The following is a 21,715-nucleotide window of genomic DNA, read 5'->3' on the forward strand; positions in this document are numbered from 1 at the left end:
TGTATCAGTGTCCGAACTTCAGCTCCAAATTGGTTCTATTAATAGTAATTTAAATCCAGAATGCTTTGGACAAGGTTGGTTATCTTTCTTAATACACTGTATACACTTGCACATATGCACGCTAATTATCTCTTGCCCGACCAGTCTGACCTGCAATCTAGTAGACGGCAATAATAGAAAGAAGTGGATGATCCCAAAATAAACAAATACAATCACATCTTCCTCAAGCAGACTCTTCCAACAGCCACAGGAAAACTAAGCTTCCCCGCCCCTTACCTCAACCTCTAAAAATAAAACAAACGTTATCTGGTTCTGAAGGGAATTTAAATGCAGCCAAATAGTCTCCTGGCATAGGCAGAGGAGGCGTTCTGCCTTTTACACTTCTTGAAAATGCTGTACAAGATCTCTTATTTGAAAAAAAAACTAATGGTTAAACGCAAACAACCACTCTTAGATTTTCCCATGTGTGCATAAAGAAAAGCGAACAAGAACTCAGCAGCACCGTGCATCAGTAACACAGAAGTTAACATCAATTCCATTATACACTACTATACAGCTGCAGTTCTCTAGCCTGAAAGGACAAAAAGATGTGAGAGCTTGAGGATAAATAGGGAGAAGTATTAGTACCAAGTTTGACAACTCTTACCCTGGCACAGAATACCAGAGTACTATTTCCTACACAGCCCCAAACGATACTGGAAAGAAAAGATGCAAGGACAGAAAATCCATGCAATAGTTTTCATTGCTAAGAGAGGCATTTTTTTCTTAATTAAAAAACAAACAAACAAACAAACCCTATGGCTTTCTCTGCTGTTTTGGAGGTAATATATTCTCTCAAAGGGAATTAAAGGCTGAGTGTATCGCATGATACAACGTGAGGCTTGCAAAGAAGCTGGTAGTTAAAGGCTGCATCCAACACCTTTGCTGACCCTCTGTAACACAACTTCAAATTCTATGAAAAATCAAGGCCACTCGGGGATCCCTGCAGCTCAATGGAACCTCAAACCCTTGGCACATTCATTCCCTAAAACACTTCTAGATTCTCAGCAGAAAAGACAGGCTTGGCTCTAGCTTTGAACTCACCCAACTTTCAGCTTAAATACTCTCAGACCAATTGACAGCCAGAGCTTCCTGACTCACAGCCCACACACAAAGCAGAAGTTTTGAGGATCTGTTTTTTGTTGGAATTCTTCTCAATAGAATTTTGGATGTTGAAGCGAGGCTCATATTAGAGAAGCTACATCTTAAATTTCTTGAACAATTACACAGTTAATTTAATCGTAACAAATCAAATGAATAAAAAAGGCAATTAAATGTAAATATTTTGATCCTTACTGAAGGGAAAATGAGAACTGTAGTCAAACAAAACCTGTAGAGAAAAACAATGCAAGGAAATGTATTTAACTGTGATTTTGAAGACTGTTTGTTAAAGACAATGAAGAGCTTCATTTCTCATTATATATTTAAGATCTGTTTTGAGATTTGAAGAAGGAGGTAGAATTTGAGGGAGACATCTCCATTTAATCACTGTAACTGTCCACACACCTCTCACCCATGAGCTTCAGCTACAACTCAAAACCCCTGAAGTCATCCCAGTTCCTCTCGGATAAAATGTATTTATGCTTTTTTTTTGCTTTGTTTTACACAGCCATTATTAGTGTTTCCTCCTTGTTCGCTCTGAAGATCCTCAAGCATCTCTTTTATGTCATGTGATTATAACTTCACCAAGTGCACTTTTCATTCCCAGAGTTAGAGACAGGGCAAGTAACCACAGCTGAGAAGCCGGACATACAGCTATGGGTGAGTTGGTCCTACAACTGTTGCTGCAAATGAAACGTAGACCTATTCTTAAGAAACTAGACAGAGGAAATACCTCCTGAGTATACCACCAAGTGAATGACCAGTGATAATCCAAACCAGTGACCAAAGGCTTTTTTCATACACCAAATGGTAGGAGATGTTTAGGCTAGATGTGTTTACCAGGATTTGTCTTCTCAAGCTGGTACCATCTGTAAAATGCCCTTTTCTTTTGTTCACTCAAGTCTGACCCCTGCTGCAAAAGCCAATGTGAGATCCGGCTCTGACTGATACCTGTAGAAAAGAAAAGAAAAAAGAGAAAGAAGAAAGAAAACTTGTTGTTATAAAATATTTCAAGTGGTTTATATGCTAATAAAAGGCGGTGTCTTACAAAGCCTGGAAATTTGATGCTGATATTTCAATCACAGAAAACAGAGAGAGTTTGAGCTTCTCACCCTATCCTGAGCTGCTTTACCTTCTTGTTATTTGCAGCCTTACTCAAGACAGACCCCGGAATCAGCACAATCAGTCTATAAGCAAGAAAGGCACACACAGGGAAGCCAATTCTACTGCTTGCTGAACTGTCCCATTCTGAACCACAGCTTCCTTGGTTCTTAAATTTCTTCATCTGTGAAATGGGAACAAGTCCCTTACCCACTATTACATATCGGAGATGGTACTTAGGAGATCATTATCATTCAAGGCTTGAATAAAAAGGGAGATAAACACAGAAACAGTTTATGTGATATAGATCAAATCACCCCAGAAATGCAGCAAGCCAGCTATCAGCTGCTATAACAACAGCAAGGAAACAAAACAGAAAGAGCAGCTGCCTATCAGCAAAGCAAAGCAAAGCAGGACTCAGGCCCTGTGTACCCAGGAAGGATTAGGGACAAAAAGACTTCTAAGAAAAGAGTAAAAGGCAAAAAAAAAAACTAAAAACACCTGGATATTAATACCATTATTTCCAAAGTGTGACACTGAATGAAGGATCAACGCAGAAAGGGAAAAGCAGACACTAGATGAGGAATCAAATACAGGAAGAGGTTTAACGGTGCAGTAGGAGGGGAACTGCTTGTTCATTTGAAAATAACAAAACCAACTTGCCGAAGGCAGTATCTCTGCTGGTAGGATTCCTTGTGCTCTCTGACTATCAGGAAGGGTTAACAACACAGAGACTCTCCCAAAACTCAGCTTTCAGGAGGTGCTCCAAGTAACAACACACTGCTGCACACCACCTGCACCAACACCTGCTTGGTGATAATGCACAGGCAGGTAGAAAGCTGGCTTCCACACTGAAATCCAACTACCTCTCTGTTCATGAGACACGTCCAGGTTTCAGAAGATCTCCTAATCATACTGAACTCATAAAAACAACCCCCTGCAGTTTTATCGCTTCTAATAAGGGACTTTTATTATGCTTCCTTTGCACTGAGCATGGAGTTGAGCTAACTTGAGAATGATGTAACTCAAATCATAGGTGTCGTATTTTGAGCAGCTTTAGTCCAATCAGTTTTTCAAAATCTCGGGGCTTAATCTCTTAATCGTTCTTTGTTAGACAGAAGCCCCGAGCCTACGGAGTTTAAACTGCCCTATGGAAAAGGGATAGGTTTGTTTTGTTTTGAGTACAGACGCTTACTGCCATTCAACAGAACTCTGCCCACAAACATATCCTGGTTAGGTTTGGTTTCCTGTACGTCTACTGATGATCCTAACACCCACATCCATGCCCTGTGTCTGAAAGAGCTCTGACAAGCAGCATGGTCAAAAGCTGATTATCCCCAGAGCACACATTAGGTGTATAACTGGGTTTATACTAGAAGAGAAGTGAATTACTCAACATACCACAAACTACTATTTCACCAGTTCGCTGTGGAAGTACATATGCCAATCTGAAAAATAAACACGCACCAATTGGTAAAGCTCTCTGGCCCAAAATGAAGTCTAGATGCCTGATTGTCAGTTAAAGGCCCAAGCTTTGAAAATCTGCAGCTTCCCATCCAGTGTTATGATTTATAAAAGCCATTTCCTTAACACAGTGCTGTACGACACAAACGGTTGGGTCTCATTGCTTCTGGATGCATGGCTCCCATTAATCAATGGGTTGAAGCTCCATTAATTTACTTGTTTACCACAGTCCACTTACACTCATTGCAATGAATTAGTGTCTGTGGAATGTTTGCATAACAAAATAAGGCATAAGATAAAAATAATAAATTGAGATTATCTTCAAAAGAAGTGGAAAAATCCAAATTCTGCCCCAGAGCTTCCTTGCCACCACCATGAGGTGGTACAGATATGAGCCACTGCAGGCAAAGCAAAGGAGCAGGAGCCAAATGATTCAAGCTGTGCACAGCTATCCCCACATCTGACTCCTTGTGAGTCCTCCACTTTCTGAAGTCCTTTCTGTAAAACAGAGCTTTATACAAGGCACTGAGATGCGTGATTTCAGAGACTGCACTATAAATTCTCAATCATTATTAACCACAGTATCTCACTGATGGCACTGCAGGCCGTAGCATTTCTTGCATTAGTGAAAAGCTCATCACCGATTTTCTTCTTCGGCTAGGAGACTTCTATAGCAATGCTGCAAACTCAGATCATGTGCATGAGGTGTGGCTTACACAGCCGATCTTACATAGGAATCTCATAGGAATGCAGACCTGTCCAAGTCCCTTTGCATTCCATTTTCTATCACTCTTTTCTGGTTTTATTTATTTTCTTTCTTGGTTTTGAAGACAAAATGAAAGATCAGCTCCTTAAAGGTTCCCTCTACCTACAGCACTCCTCTCTCTTTTTAAGACAAAATATCATATATAAATAAACATAGGTATATAAATATTATATATAAGACCCCATCCATGGAGGTGTTCAAGGCCAGGTTGGATTGAGCTCTGGGCAGCCTGGTCTGGTATTAAACATGGTGGTTGGTGGACATGCCTGTGGTGGGGGGGTTGGAGCTTCATGATCTTTGAGGTCCCTTCCAACCTGAGCCATTCTGTGTTTCTGTGCTTTCATTTGTTCATCAGGTTGGTCTAGAGGCTCCAGAATCATACATGCGACTCAAGGTCATTTGCAAAGTCAATAACAGAAGAACTGATCCAGATTGTCTCCTAGATCTTAGCACAGTGTCTCAATCGCAAACCCATCCTTCACCCCTTTCAATTAAAAAAAGTCACATTAGAATTTCTTGCATCTCAAATAGATTTTGCACAGTTGACTCATAGGGACAGTGACTAGTCCCAGCACCAGCGCCATCCTGTCACATAGGCTGTAATCACGCTACTTTAGGAAATTGCACTGGCAGGAAAAAAGAAATCATCCTGCTGCCAGAAGCAGATTAATGAAAGAAGATCTCTGGAGAACTGAAAATCCAGCTGTCTGGAGGAAATTCACTCTCAAAGAGAACCATGGATCTCAAGGAAGACTGACGTCCTCTGGGCTCGAGATCAGCAGGGACAAGAACACTTTGTAATGAGCACAACCAGCTCACCCACTGAACTGAGTGAGGGAAGACGTGGTGGTCACAAAGGATTACAGCAAATCAATTGATGATCTCTTGCGTCACACATCACTCCTTCCCACAGCAGGTTACAATTCGTAATTATAAACTAAGTGGAGATAACAATACAAGAATGATCCTCTGGACATCTCTGTTACCTCCTAAAGAAATCATACACGGAAGAATTTTCCCTTCCATATACTTAAAAGAAATGGCAAAATGTGTCATTCAGAAAAGGCAACTGATACCTGCAGCACAAATCCGCCAGTAACCCTCACAACTGCTATTCATCAAGCCTTTCAAGTAACTGTTTTTCACCTTCACATACAGATTTGTTCAGTGACTCTACTTTGCATCTCTTTAATGCTTCTTTCAGGGTAGATTTTTTAGAAGCACCTGGAACACATCAGATTTGGAGAGGCAGTAACTGGCAGTGTCTTAATTCTCCTGTTCGCAAGCAAAAATCCTACATTCACATAGTGCAAGCTTACAAAGGACATCTATCAATTTCAGAGATTAGCCAATGCTTCTTTACAGGGAATCTGCAATGATCAAAACCATATAAAAACAGACCTTTCCCTGTCTTGTCAGGAGTATTAAAGCAATAACAAGAAATGCTAGTTTCTTACCACCTCAGATGATCAGTAACTTCCTTAGTTTTCTTCACAACTGAACTAGTTCAATTACACTCGGTCTGTATCCATAAATTGCTTGGCACCCCTGAGCGTAGGTTCCAAACCTTAGGAGATGTCAAAGGCTGCTCTCCACTGCTCTAGGTGCTCTGTGTATTTAGCACAACACAAAGTGAAGTCCCTGACATCTCATATCAATTAAGACAGAGACAGAAGGACAAGGCTGGATTACACATGCAGAATAATCAGGAAGGTCAGCAGAACCACACACTGGAAAGCTCTATTTGTGGTGTATTAAATAAACAAATAAATAAAAATACATCAACACCTGACCTCTGAATTTATTATTATTTATTATTATTATATGATAGCTTGGCTTTTATGGCACTAATCTAAGAACGGAGACTGACTAAGAACTCTAACACTGACTGCTTCCAACATGACCTCAGGAAAGTATGGATTTCTGGTCCTTCATTCCTCTCCACGTGTAACAAAAGGAGAAGTCAACATTTCCAAACCTTGCAGAGGCATCATCCATTAAAGCATTTGGGTTGGCTGCAAAGGGCTCATCTATGAATATTCCTCCCTCCATCCTTTGCTGCGGTACCCAACAGAAAGGCATCAGTTTCTGAAAACACTTCCCTTGCTCTCCATCTACATTTGGAGCCAACATCAAGAGACAGCAACTCCAAACAAGCATTTGACTTCCTACTTCGTGCCCAGAAACAGTTCCGATGATAACTAAAACAAATTACACCGCATGACTTCAAATTATTGTTTATAAAAATCTGGCACCTCACCTGCCACATGTAGGGCTAAATACCTACCCTGAGTGAGCTGCAGCTATGTTAAAAGGAGCTTCAAGAAACAAGATAGGAAATTCAGCAGGAATTATTATTAGCTCCTGTTTATACTGTCATTTTTTTCTTATCAGTAGGAGATTATTTATACAGAGCCCAACCCAAGTGCTTCTTGTTTATCTTATTACAGACACCATTAGAAAAGTTTCTATAAAAAGCAGCTCCTGTATTTAGGACCAGCACTAATAAGTGCTATGCTAAGTTTTTCCTTCTTATCAATCATTCCTTTATTTCCAAGTCACCATTTAATATTCTGATGTTACTGTTTTCCAATCTGCTCTCTCCTCTCAGTACACAAGGCAGCCCTGCAGAATGTCTTCCAGGTTTAATTTTCCTTGTCAGATTCATTATCTAAATGACTTGAAAAGTTTCTTCTAATTTTATCAAGACTAAGAGAGCCTAAAAAATGGTTCCACTGCAACAGCTGACTTTAACCTTCAGCTCTGCATCTCCCTTACATACCCTTGGCCTCCATCACTTCCCACCCCCCTCAATGCAGCACAAGGAAAACAAAAGGAAAAGCAGTTTACCATTGCAGTGGCTGTAATTGAAAGCCTGCTCAGTAGTAGTCCTCAGTGGTAAGACTGTGGTTGATATAGGAATGCATATCCTATAAGCGCACTGCAATACTTGAATTAAGATGAGAAAAAGAAAGGGGTTTTTTTGGATGAGATCTTAAGAGCCTTGCAGAATTTATGAAATCAGGTAAAAGCAAAGTTTGCAGAGGTTGCACTGGAGGTTCCTGCTCCAAGGACAGAAAGATGACAAGATAGAATGGGTACAAGCAGGACTGTAAGCGCAGGGTAAGCAATTCAGCAGCTCATGAGCTAGTTCATGACCTGCAATTCAAAGACATGCAAACACACTGTTTTAACAACTGCCTATCACTTACGTGTCCAATTAAGACAATATCACACCCAGTCATAATTAAGAAAAAGTAAGGTTTCAGGTTCCTAGCTTGAGGTCTAACATCACTGACCAGTTACTCGTTTCTCTCCTCCACACCATTCTCCCCTCCTGTTACACAAACAAGCAGCATTTTTTCAATCGCATAGGAATAGAAGTAAGACCACAGCATGGGCAGCTGGGTCAAACAAGCCCTCATGGACAGAGCCAGCCATGGATTTACCATTTCATTTGTTTCTTGCCTTTCTTCTCAAGGCAGAAGAGACGAATGGTAAAAGCTGAGGCCACAGTATTCCATATTTATTTCAAGTGGCAAACAAAGGATTTCCAGCTGATGGAGAGTGGCAGCCAGTTGCTGGGCAAGTCAAATACACCCAACATGTGAATTGCAGCGATGTTGCTATGTTTGTATTTAAATGAATGGTGATGAATGACACCTGGGGCTGGAAAGGAGTGCGATCACCCAGACTGGGCAGCATTCTGAAGAGGTGTCACTTCCTCCAGCCCTCCCCTGTGCCATCTGTTACTGACCACGTTCTGAATTGTATTTATTTATTTTTCTCTTGTTTACTGAACGATTAGCAGAACAGTTCTACCAGTAAGACTAAGTCGGTAAGCACTGAGATTGGACCATATATTTGGATATGTTCCCAACATTTGGGGCCATACATTCTGCAGAGCATTATCCTAGTATACCCAAATTCCTCTTCTGAAGAACCAAAAGTGGTTTCCAAACCTCTCTTGGGAGATTGCTGAATGGGAAAGGATGGAGGATGGCTCTGAAGAGCACAAAAGTCAACTAGCATTCATCAGGTCTAAGACCAGTCTGGAAATGAGAGCCCTGGGACACATCCTTTCCACTCTGGGTCTCTGTCCTGAGATATTTTCAGCCACTCTTCACTGTCCCGTGCCTTTGAAAGGAAGCTGACGTTTCCCCCGTTACTGCTGAGTACACACTTTAATCCAGTCCCTTCAAACTCCTTGAGACTATTTCTTTCAGATAAGCCATAGCTATGTACTTAATAGTGGCATGTAAGTGCTACATATCTGCATACACGAGGCTAAGGGTTACTTCTAAAATGAACTAACTCCTAATGACCTTCCCAGTAAGACCAGGAAGAAAACACTGCTCAGCTGCATAAGGCAGCAGGAGGAAAAATCTGTGCGTAGCAGCACAACAAAGGTCTTACAGCTATCTTTGCTTAAGGAAGTGCATCAAGTACAAAATACCACTTTATTTTCTTATTTGAAAGGTCCATCAGTCACCTGCAAGAACATATAGCCATTCAGCCTTTAAAGCTAACTGCGGTCCCATTGATTTCATGTGAAAACAAGGCGTCGTAATACCATTAGGTCAGTCTCTGTTCTGTCCCACTGGCAGGATAAGACATCTAGCAATAACAAAGAGTGCAGGATAAGGATGGAAGGACCAACATGACCAGGACTGAAGAGATCCATCTTGACTTTGCTACAGCCTGCCTGAGTTCTGAGACATGCACTGAGATGTAGGCAAACAGATCAGTTCCTTCTACTGATACAGACTACCTCAGATTTGGCATGGAAATTCTTATTTAATGGCATGCGATAGTCTGTCAAAAACAAACACTAGTTTGTTTTGGAAATACCCTCCTGCCATATTTTCTTTCCTCTCTGCAACACTTCTATTGAAGGAGGGTAAGTCTGTCCCGGAGTCAGGAGTTTTTCTGTTGCTTGCCCTCATAATAAACTATACAGGAAATTAATTTAGAAATGAGCCATCCCAAGACCATATTCAGGCAAGGACTTTGCAGAGGTATGGGACTGACCCACAAGCTGCCCACAGTTCAGCTCCAATTCAAGTAAGAAGACTTAGCATTACGTTTCTGAAGTACTAACGCTAACATCTGGTAAGGTTAGTAACAATCCTCAGAGTGACACAGAATGCTAATTTTGTACAAGTAATTTGCCCAAGATCACAGATGCGGGAGGAATTCCTGGCTCCGCGCTCCAGCACCATTTCTGCCTGCCCACCTCAACTGCTAGCAAACACAGCGTCTGCAAAACCAGATCTCCCAGGCAGATGGATTCTCACGACATTTCAAACACTGGAAATATCATAAAAGAACAACTTCCCTCCCGTTGGTTTGGCATTCCTAGTTAGCAAGGAACCTTAAAAAGGATCCATTTCAAGATCTTTAATCCAGTTTGGCTTTAAGAAATGAATAGATGTGATAGATGTAATATGGGATTGATCAATTTATTCATAAAGAACCAATAACACACAACTGCAATCGGTGGTATCAATGCTTACTTGTCCTGAACGCAAAAGAGAGAATGTAAAAGGCAGGGGGTTACGACAGCCCAGAAAGGCCCAAAACATCTTCCTACTCCTTCTAGTCAAATGTAAACTCTAATAGTTGCCCCTCAGTCTCACAACTCATTTTCACTTTTTGTGACTCAAAGACGAGCAATTGAAAACCTTCAAAACTATCACAAAACGACTGCTGAATGTGGTGGTATCAGTTAGAGCTGTGTCTCCAGATTTTTCATATGCATTTTATAATACAAATATGTATTATTCATATCTCTACGCACAGAGATGCAGATATGTATCTATTTACCACATTCAACAAACAATTTAAGAATTAAGGAAAATGGTTTCATTTTAAAGATAAAAACTTGGGGCTTATTATAACGCTGTAAAATAAAATCTGCTAGCACAAGCCATGAGAAAAAAAAGAAGAAAAAAAAAAAAAGAACAAGTGATTCACTGGGGAAGTTCCATGATGTGCGGGACAATGGGTCTTAAATCAAAGGCATACATTATCATGACTAAGCTGACAGATCTGCACTGCAATGCAGAAAGCCAAGCAATATTCCAACATCTGCACCACGCACACATAGGCAGTTAGACACAGTTTCCCCAGATGAAGAAAGGACTCCCCCAGCTCTTACCTGTTACCTGTGCAACAACTGCTTGGGAAATCCTCCGATTGGCTAGGAAGGCTTTGATTTCCTCCTTTATCACACTGCTGTCCCTCCTACCAAAACAAAAAACAAGAGCACAAAAAAAAGAGAAAAAAAAACACACCCAGACAGACAGACCAAAGTGCACTTTGAAGATGCAAAATGGCTTCGTTTTCTTTATTTAGGGGACAAGAAGTGGGGAAGGCAGGCATTAAAACAGTCAAAGTGCCTCACCAGTGGACACTTCTTTTAACAAGTGTCACGTTTGATCAAAGTACCCGAGCAGGAGAATGGATGGCTCACGTCCTATATAATTCATATTAGGTGCAGGGCTGCCATATGGAATGTGCAAAGTTTCATTACACGGGGATGAATAAATCTCTCATACCAGCATAAAATCCTCAGTCATAAAAATAAGGCACAAAAATAAAAAATAAAGGATAGCAGGGTCTGCGTGGTTAGCTGCACAATTGAATACATAAACACAAACGTGCCCCAGCTATCCAAGGAAAAGAGCCACAGGAAAAGATTTTGCAACCTCGATTCCTCCGCTGCTACTTCCCTAACCCATAGCTTGTACTGAATGAAAAGCATCAATGCTTTGTATGATTGAAAACGTAGCATCATAGAATGGCTTCGGTTGGAAGAGACCTTAAAGATTATCAGGCTCCAACCTCCCCTGCTGTGGATATTAAGGTATACTAAGATAATTCAATAGGCACTATGCTAAAAGGTAAATAATTTTGTGGTTTCATAAGGATTGGGATACACAAATCTCAATTGCTGAAAATACTCTTTTCTCTCCTCTTCCTCCCTTCTTCCCTGAAAGGTACAGAGAAGTAAAACCAATCTTTGTTAGGCTTTGCTATTTACTAATCTCTCTTCCCCTTCTCCTCTCCTGCCTCAGCAGCTCTCAAGGCAGACAATCCTGCAAAATGGAAAGTAAACGCCATGCTGTGGGTTCATTTTTACTTCCATATTGAATTACCTTCCATATGCCAGAAAATGTAGCTTCATTTTACTTGAGACTTATAGGAACCAAAAACTCAAAGGAACTATTAAAATTTCAGCCATGGGAAACTCCTGCATACTGCTCTATTCACCGCCTTCCTGCATCATTCCATTACCCTGCAGCCGATAGTAAAACGAGGCTGATTGGCTTTTCTTACTGCTCATCTCTAATATTCTCCAGCCACACTCTTCCCCTAAATCTCCAAACCTATTTCCATTCTGGAGATTACAGGCCCTAGTTCTCCCTCCCACAGGTACTTCTGATTTGTTGCAGCTTCAAGGGGAAAAAAACCATTCCGACATGACAACTAAAACAGTTTTGAGATTTTTTTGCCCTTTCTCTGTATTTCTTTTTGCTGTCAAGCCCACTGACTCAGTCTTTCATCTTCAGTGGAATAATCCCCTCTTTTAATCTTTGCCATAATGCTGAAAAGGATGCAGCCAAAAGAAAAGGAAGGTCAATCTAGGAAACAAAGAAGCATCAAAACAAAATAAAACCAAAAACAACTGACCCTCATTAAAGACTTCTGCTTCTTTTTTGTTTTGTTTTCCTTCCCCAATCTGCAGACTGTGCAACTCCAAGATGGAGTCAGCCCCTGCCACAAACTATAAACAGATAACGTACATGCACTGCAGATCACAGCGGAAAGCATTAACCAAGCAGCTTCCCCACTCTGCCTATATATGGAAGGAAATTCAACTGGTACACATCAGTGGAGGAAGACTCGTGAACTGAGACTCAGTTAGAAGTCTTCCAAATAAGAGTAGGGTGGAAATTTGGTGACTAAGCATGAATTTCAGTCTTTGGTACACAGTGTGGAAAAAAATGTTTCAACAGTAAAACAGCCTCTCATATATCTGTTATTGAGTTACTGACCACCAAGAAACTAACAGGGGAATAACTGTCTAAAGCAATTCCTACTTTCTTGATAACACCTGTCACTCCTAAGGCAGTCCCACAGGAGCAATCTGCATGCTGAAGGACTTCTCACCCTGACTTTCCAAACTTACAAAGACTTCTACTGACCTCATCAGTTCCTCTACTTTGTCATCGATGTCCAAGTCTTCTTCGGAAGCTTCAAAACTGTAAGACCTTTGAGCCAAGCTGTTTGCTAGTGGGTAGCGGGTGGGTGACATCTTCCCATTGAATGCAGACAACCTCTCGTTACTCTCCCTCCCATTCTGATTAGTAGTGCAAGGCTGTGGGGAGGTGTCGTAACTGTTGCTTGGTGATGGGGACATCCCAGAATGCTGGGTCTGTGTTGAAGCTGTGGCTGTCGAGGAAGATGCTGGGACGTTGTTGGTACTGTTGCTGTAGGAACCCCCTCCATAGCTAGACCTTCTTCCAAATTTGTCACTATGCTCTTGATCAAGACGATCCAAGGTTTCCAGCGCATGGAGGATTTCATGTCTGGTCATTCCCGTACGTCTCAGGCGCTGAAGCAGGTCTATCTGCTCTATAGTAAATCTTGGTTCGTCTGTGTAGTGAGACATGGTTTCCAGCAGGCTGAAAACAAGGTGAGATGGAAAAGCAAATACTTCAGTTCAACACTTCTCTGTGATACATGGAAAATATCTTGCAGGAGAAAAGAGCAATCCTAGTCCAACACTTTAAGCCATGCTTATGACAGATGACAGCCAAACAGTCTACCTCCAATTAAGTTCAGCATTCAGCCTCTCATGAACAGCATTCTTGCTGTTTGGCAGAAAGGCTCATCTTCTGCCAACTTTTTTCTCTCTCCTTCTTTTACTGCAGCTACAATGAACCAGCAGTTACTAATCTTTTGTTTTTGACAAACCTGTTACAGAGGGAGGAAGGCTGTTCAGTAATTCACACCAAATTTTCCTCATGGCCAACTATCCAGCAAACAGAAATCCCAGATTCCCAAACTGACCAGTTCATTCAAGGCCAGAGGTTGAGTTTTTATGACGAACTTTTAACCAGTTATGACATGAGATCTATGAATCACAACTGCAGTACAAGTTGCCCTAACTTTCTGTTGCTACCTTGAAAAAAAGAAGATAAAAACACACCTAGCGGAAATTCTAGTGGCCTGTGGGACCAAAGCTGATTTGACTGAAGTCTGATTTCAGAAGTTAGCAACTTTTGAACCTGGAATGTTGTCACAGATCGCCTGCCCTAAGAAGGAAAGTGCAGCACATCCAATTACTACAAGCTTTCATTTAAAGAAATGTCTGCTGCTTTCTTCCCTCCAAAGGCACCTTTTGGTGTAATTCCATCAACATGGTGGCTCATCAAAAGCTTTTTTTAACTACTGAACTTCCAAAGGTACCAGAACAATAACCATCCTATGAATTTGCTGCGAAGAAAAGAATGGAACTGGAAAAAGCAAAGTGAGCTCCCTTAATTGCTTTTCCTTCCTATGTCTCCTTACAGCAGAGCCAAACAGCATACAAATGACAAGATCGCTCCTTCAGAACTCAGGATCTTGAGAAGGGACAGCAGATAAAGGGCAGACAGAGCTCGGGAAAGAGATCGGGGTACTTTCCAACCTTTTTGTGAATCTTCTCGAAAAGTCAAGAGTTTTTACAATTCCTGCAGGGCAACACGGTAAAGAAATCACTCAAACTCCGTGACATGTGGCAGAGCTAATTGTAGAATTCCCTACAAACAAGGGCAGATGAAAAGTCAAGCGAGAATTACAAGGACCCTATGAAAACTAACAGAGGAATTACAGCTTTTGGGATTACAATAGGCTTTGCAGGGACTTCCTTCAGGTACACGCATCACAGAAATCTGAATAAAGCCAGTAGGTTTTGGGGGTATGGTGATAAAATCTATTCAAACTTGAAACATCTCACAACACAGATCTGACTAGGTAAGGAAACAGATAAGGTATATCCTCGAGTCAGAGCGTATAGCTGCATCAATACTTGTAAAAATAAACAGTGCCAAGAAAGAAGCACTACAGTACCCACACGGTTATCTACAAGATTATTATATTGCTCTGTTTTGGCAGTTTTGGCTCAACACAGCTATTACAGTCTTGACCAATTTGCAGACATTATACAGGATTTTGCATAGACCAGAAACCACAAGCAAGGAGTTTGGATACAGCTACCCACTCACTATTCAAGGCTAGTCCTCTGGCATGGATGTGGCCCTGTGGCCTTAGGACTGAAGAACAGCCTTGAGAACTCCTTTGCTTAGTTGAGCTGTAGTTAGAGTGTAGCCATAGATAAGGTATACCAAACCAACATGCATACACACGTGAAAGCAGCACATGCAGACTGGAAAGAAGCTCCTGTCTTTGTCTTCCTATAGCAAATACTGAACCCTCTTCGTGGTTTTAACATTAGAAGCATGTATGCAGGAAAAGAAAGCAGGAGGACAATACAAGGGGATGACTCCCATCCAAGAAAATGACCGTGTGAAAAGATAGACTACATTCATATGAGTGCTTCGGTCCAACAGGAATGCTCTGTCCTTTGGGACAATTAATTACTGAGAATGTAAATGCCATTCTCAATTTTAAAAGACAAGTACCTGGACTATTCTACTAAAAGGAGGGCACAGCAGCCAGTGCAGCAGTAGTCCAGTCTGACTGGAATTGTAACAACTATGATCTGGAAATCACACTGCAGTTCAAACTGTTATGGGCTTGACAAGGAGCACTTGGAAACAGACGCTGCATTCTAGGTCTGCCCTCTGTATTTGGGGGAGCAGAGATGCTCAGCCCCTTTGTGCCTTACTGACTCACATCACCAGCTCCTGTGCAGTAAGAAAGCTCCCTATGTCAACACTAAGTAGCATGTTTTTCAAATAGGAAAATCTGTAATTAAACATCTGGCTTTGAGATTGCTTTCATTAGATGTGTCAGCTCACCCTTCGTTAGAGATAAACTCACCTTTGTCGTTTCTTACCTGTATTTCTAAGATCACCATTTCCTGTCAACACCACGTCCTCAAGTACTTTACTGAACTGGAGGATTTAATGAAGCCAAGACCCTCCCACAATTACCTCCACTCAAAATTCCTCCTCCGCTGACTCTTCAAGATTTAATACTAGAACATATCTCAGATTATCTCGGTTAATCTTCAGTTTGTCATGGACCCAGAAACTCAAAACTTTCGCTCTTCTATCCCCATGAACCAAAAAACGAATCTGACAAAAGCACAAGATGGCTTCAGAAATATCAAGTAATATGAAGAACCCAACGCCTCCTGCAGTCAGTCACTGCCTTTAGAATTTGGCTGCGATCACTAGTTTATCTGAAATGTTGGGGCTCAGCTTCTAGAACTGGGTTATATGCAAGATAAATATTTTACTTTCAGTGGCACAAAGCTGTACATTGGAAAGCGATGTGGCTTCCAGTTTGTCCAGTGTTGGTGCAGGAAGGATTCGCTGTGCGGGCACAGTGATGCACACAGGGATGCATGGGCTGCTGGACAAGGCCATTCCCTGCCATATATTCAATGATATCCAACTTGCGGCCCACAGAGTAGTGCTAATCTCTGGACTGCTTCTGAAACAGCTGCAGAAAGTAACTGAGGAGCAGCAAATCCGCTGCCAGATTGAATCCATCATAGTGTAATTAACAGTCACTGCTAAAGGTGTCCATGCAAGGTATCCTTCTAGCCCTCCAACCTACACAACTTCTACACTGTGTAACTTCTCAACACTCAGGGGAAATAAAACCCACAACAAATGAACGCCAAAATCATCCCCAGCATCTCACTGATCTCACCCATGTCACAGATTTAAAAACTCCTGTGCTTATAGCTCCAAACACAGCACATACTGCATCTGACACAGATACTTACTGGTCTTGAACTCTCATTCACATTTCCATGTGCTTTCCTATATAATCATAAGATTCAGAAGAAATGCTTCTGAGTCAGCTTTGTGTATTGAAAACAACGTCAGGAACTGGGAATTTTCCATTAAAAACACAAAACAAATATTGCAAAACGTCGTATTACTGAACATGTTCCAACATTACGAGCTATCTACCCTCTTTTAATGAATAACTACGCTACGATTATTTAGAAATGTTGCTCTAACAAAGCCTCTGTTATTCTTCACTTTCAAAACATTTTTAATAAACTTAATGCTGTTTGAAGATCGATTTGCAGCGCAGTTGAGTAAATCAACCATTTTAGAATCATCAAAATTTCATTCACCTCATTAATTAATGGATATCCTCTCCTCTCCCCACCCGTACTGCCTTAAGAGCCTCGTATCGTCCTGAACTCCTCTGGCTAGCTATAATTCAGCTTCTTTTCCCCCCTCTTCTTCTAAAATCAACTGCAGAAGTAACAAGAAGCAAAGTAAGGTAGAGACAGAAGAATGACTGGAGGTGTTCAGAAGAAAATCAAAGCAGCAAATATTGTTCCTGAGAATAATACTGTAATGGACTGTTTTGTTGTGATCAAACTTCAGCAAACTTTCCTGCCAACACAGCAAAATATCCCCAGCACTAACATAGCTTGGCTTACCAAATCTCTCACCAGCCCTGACAAGGTGTCAAATTTCCCCATGGAGAGAGCCGATGAAATGGTGCCAACCTATGAACAATTGCCATGCGTTCATCTCCGTGAAATTCAAAATTAAGGCTTTTTATAAAGAACTAATTCAAGTCAAAACTAAAATTAACCAATTTTCTAACAAGTGAACCCGGCCCTTAAAAAGGATCGAGCTTATTTAGATCCTGACAGGAAAAAACAAAGATAGCTCAAAATATCTAACTTATTTACATTTCTCACATTGAGTTGGCAGTCATGCCCCATGTAAGATGGCCCAATTCCACTTACTGCCTCTTGGTATCTGTAAAGCATTAAAGCTTCATGCTTATCTTTTGTGGCTCATCCAAAAGGAACCTGATGTGCCTAAATATCAGACTGAAGGGAGACCTATAAATAAAATGTAAAAAAGCCCTTTTGCTACTAAAATACCCAGTAGTTCCCAACCAGTCAGATACAGCATCACCCATTTACGCTTCTAACACAACTTTGAGAACTGAAGGTATTGCTTCATTGCTTGTGTTAGCACACTATTCTCAATACCCTTTTCCCTCTCGTACAAAGAATATTCAAGCTTATTTTGTATGAAGTTTTCCCTGTAAATATGGGGCTTTCTCCCCATTTTGAAAGCAATGACCTTGAGCAGAGGATACATAACCTGAAACGCTGGCTTTCCTCACCCACTACCACAACCCAAGCCCACACACATTCATGAATGATCTACTCAGCATGAGCTTTGCAGGCACCAAATCCAACAGAATGATCCCATAAAAACAACCGAGAGCAGAAAGTGGAGAACTCTAAGTCCAACTGAACTTGTAGAAGTAATTCAATTACCCATTTGGGAATAAGGCCAGAACACTGGCTTTAACACCTTTAGCAGTTGAGAAAATAGCTCTGGACTCCTTAAAGATCAGAAGGGATCGTGTTTTTCTCTCTTCTATTTGGTGTATACAAATAGGAAATGCTCCAACAACACTGAATAGATCCTTTTCTGCAGAGATCCCTCTTGAAATCTTCATTACAATTCACTGCTTTATCTAATAGTCTCTGGAAAGCTCGAGACACTTACAAAACCAGTTGTGCTTTTTAATATGAGACCTATCTTTGATATAACTTGCATAATATGGATATGGGTTAGAGCCAAAGTGTTCAGAACAGGATCCCAGGGCTGGTAATTGATTTAACAATGATTCGGATAAAGTTGCATTGGCTGTGGCAAACAGGATGGGGAGCGACATCAACTTCCACCCTCCTCTGATATATGGCACAAGCTGCTGACAGGGCTGGGCCCTGAGCAGTGTCAGGGGAAGGTGAGGGGGAGAGTTACGGAAAGGGCCTGTCCCCAAGGGCAGTGGGCACAGCCCGGAGCTGCTGGAGCTCAAGGAGCATTGAGACACTGCTCTCAGCCATAGGGTTTGGGTGGCCTTGTGTGATCATATTGTGAAGCTATATAAGTCATGGCTTCCAGCTGAAGTAAATTACCCATCAGTATACGGCCAACAACTGACGTATAATTAGTTAACCAAACACACTTGAATTATTACAGTTTCTCATAGCATGGATTTGTCAAGCTAAGAGTTGTTCCCTGCACATAAAGTACTGGTGAGAAGTGCTGGGTCCCTCAGCTGCTACAAACACACAGGAGCAGTCATGCTGGCCTAAGGTGCCCAGCCCCCGTGAGGATCCTTGGCCAGTGTGTCTGGGCAGCTACATTTCTCTTCTGCATGAGGTCTGGACAGCAAACAAGAATGAATATTAAGTACAGTACTGCGATTCCCAAAGGCAATACAACATATCAACTGGACTGATAACAACACTTCGACTACTGCTCCAAATACTTCGCATCAGAACCAGCGACTACAGTGAAATCCCATGTCCAGATGTTACTTGTTTAACTACACTTTACATTCCGTATGTTTGTTTTTCTCTCCATACATTTGTACAAGTCTAAGCGCCCAAGTGCAGTTCCATGCACTCCCTCCTTTCCATGTCTCACCATCACCCACCCAGGATGCAGCTGCTCCTTACAAGATGCTCTAGAGGCAGTTTCGTTCTGAGCTTTGGTCATTCCACAAACACAAGGGTTGACGTGCAGCACACAAAGTAAACACTGCACACCACATGCCAAGCTCAGCGGCTACGACTGTGAGACCACCAAGTGCAGCCTTATGACCCTGCTGGAACACAGTTAGGACATTTGGGGCAAAGCTCTGTCTCGCTGTTGGAAATTCCAGCAACTGGCCTTTTCTTGCTTAACAAGTGCATCTCCTTTTATTCACAGCCAATTTAAGCGCTTCAGAAACGCCCAAAGCTTTGTACCATATTAAGCAAAGCTGCCTTCAAAACAGTAGTTGATGCTATGAATTCTGGAGCGCAAAAGAGGATTAAGGATGTGACTCATCTGAGCCAACACTTATGCTCATCAGTTGCAACTCCAGTATTTTCGGTGGAGTTGTACCAGTTTTCAGGAGAGGGGAAAAAAAATATATATATATAAGAAAAAAAAATTAAAAAATCAGGGCTCAAGTGCTCATCATGTCAACGAACACAGAGCCATCCTCACCCATACGTTAGCATAATTATCTCCTGCAGTTTTCATCTCTTGGTTCTGATTTTCAAAGAGGACTCTACTCCCATTCATCCTGATTCACAAACAAAATGTAATGCTTGTATAATGACTGCTCTCATCCGAGGCGAACGGAAAGCTCACTTTGCGGCAAGGAGTGAAATCAGACTACAAGCTGATCTATCGAGGTTAAACGTCACCAGTTCTGTTTATGAATGCAAAACGCCGCCTTATGAATGCAGAACACTGCCATATGCTTTCGATCAAAATGGTGACAGTTAATAAGAGCAGCCTGAAACTTCTGAAAATAAATCCAACGTAATCAAATACTCACCGCTACACAAATTATGGAAGGCAAGCTGAGAGCAGAATATCAACATAGCATTTCTTCAGGAAGCTTCAAGATTTTCAGCTAGTTAAAGAACCCACACTCGCTTTTTCTACTTAAGCTGTTTTTCCACTCAGCTTTCAGTATTCTTCACTGCTGATACAATAGTTTTTTACTGGGTGCTGACACACTGGCAGCAAGCAAACCCCAACAGTTTTGCCACTGATTCCACACTGGTGAGTAACTTACTGCCCTTTATAGTATCCACTTTACATCTTTGGAAAAGAAAGAGAGAGCTCAAGATCAATCTTACAAGGGGGAAAATATAATAAAAATGCCAATTATTGCCATAATCCAAGCCTTACAAAAGAGACTGACCTCTGACTAAGCACAGGGCTGGGAGCCAGATACTTCTGAATTCTACTCCAGTCGCAGACTGATTCACACCGACACCTTATCTGTCTAACCCTAACGTTCCTTACTTCTAAAATCAGGGCTCCCAACTGTTGTTGCAGTTCTACAACAGCAAGACAGGAATTCAAACTCTGAACCTGGATTCAATGGTAAAGCGAGGAATGAGACAGAGAAAAAAACCGGAGTGGCAACTGAGTGCTGAACTGAGACCCAAAGCTGTGGCAAAAGAGCAAAGGAGGAGCTCTTATATCTGGGAGCCAAAGACAAAACTGCACATACATAAACTCTGTAAGAGAGCCAGGGCAGAATTCCTGTGTTTGAATTCCAGTTACACCAGTCCCTGCAACACACTGACATATTTTCCTCAGCCCACACAAAGAAACAGCTATTGTGACAAAAACAAAGGAAACATGGGCCTAACCAACATATAAACTGGCCAATCATATTTTTCCAGATGTAAAAATTAGAGGGGTACAAACAACGTTATCTTCTCCTTCCTCTAGAAACCTGCAGAATTTGACCAATTACAGAATCACAGAATGGCTGGGTTGGAAGGGACCTCAAGAATCATGAAGCTCCAACCTCCCCACCACAGGCAGGGCCACCAAGCTCCACATTAATACCAGCCCAGGCTGCCCAGGGCCCCATCCAACCTGGCCTTGAACACCTCCAGGGATGGACGGGGCATCCACAGCCTGTCTGGGCAGCTGTTCCAGCACCTCACCGCTCTCATAGTTAAAGAACTTCCCCCTGATATCCAACCTAAACCTTTCCTCCTTCAACTTAAAGCCATTTGCTCTTGTTCTGCTGTTACCTATCCTTTCAAAGAATTGACTCCACTCCTGTTTACAGTCTCCCTTATATATGTTCAGAACCACAGAGACATTCTGCAAGTAAGGAAACCAACTGCTTGACCAAAGTTTAAACATCTTCTCAGTGTCCTACAAGGCTCATCTACGGCACCAGGCATGGCATTGTAAAACATGCTTTAGTAGGATGCCATCACCAGGATTTCTACCACCTCTTTTCCACATGTAAGGAGAACGGTGTTCTTCAGTACGCATTACAGAAACCTACGCTCTTCCTCAGGTTCTCTCACCAACAGTGACCACTTTCATAAAGGAGAAATTGGGTAGTTCAGAAAACTAAAATCAAAAAACACCAAGTAACAAAATTGTACCTATCCTCAATGTTATGTTCAACAGGAAAGCAATTTTTTTTTTACCCCTGCTAGAAAACAGCCTGTGGGATTAGATCTATTGTAGT

The 21,715-nt window shown here is 41.6% G+C and overlaps 1 protein-coding gene across 19 annotated transcripts in view; it reads right to left on the reverse strand.

Moving 5' to 3' along the window:
* HMBOX1 (homeobox containing 1) overlaps positions 1-21,715 on the reverse strand; it is a 120,146-nt gene that overhangs the window by 50,860 nt on the left and 47,571 nt on the right. For all 19 annotated transcript variants that reach the window (XM_072333824.1, XM_072333820.1, XM_072333827.1 and 16 more), the window contains 3 exons: positions 12,682-13,161; positions 10,632-10,717; positions 1,981-2,091 (listed from right to left, as the gene is read on the reverse strand). In XM_072333824.1, the coding sequence (XP_072189925.1) occupies positions 1,981-2,091; positions 10,632-10,717; positions 12,682-13,161 (677 nt within the window). The remainder of the gene's footprint in view (positions 1-1,980; positions 2,092-10,631; positions 10,718-12,681; positions 13,162-21,715) is intronic.

This window comes from Excalfactoria chinensis, chromosome 3 (assembly GCF_039878825.1).
Source record: "Excalfactoria chinensis isolate bCotChi1 chromosome 3, bCotChi1.hap2, whole genome shotgun sequence".
Lineage (NCBI taxonomy): Eukaryota > Metazoa > Chordata > Aves > Galliformes > Phasianidae > Excalfactoria > Excalfactoria chinensis.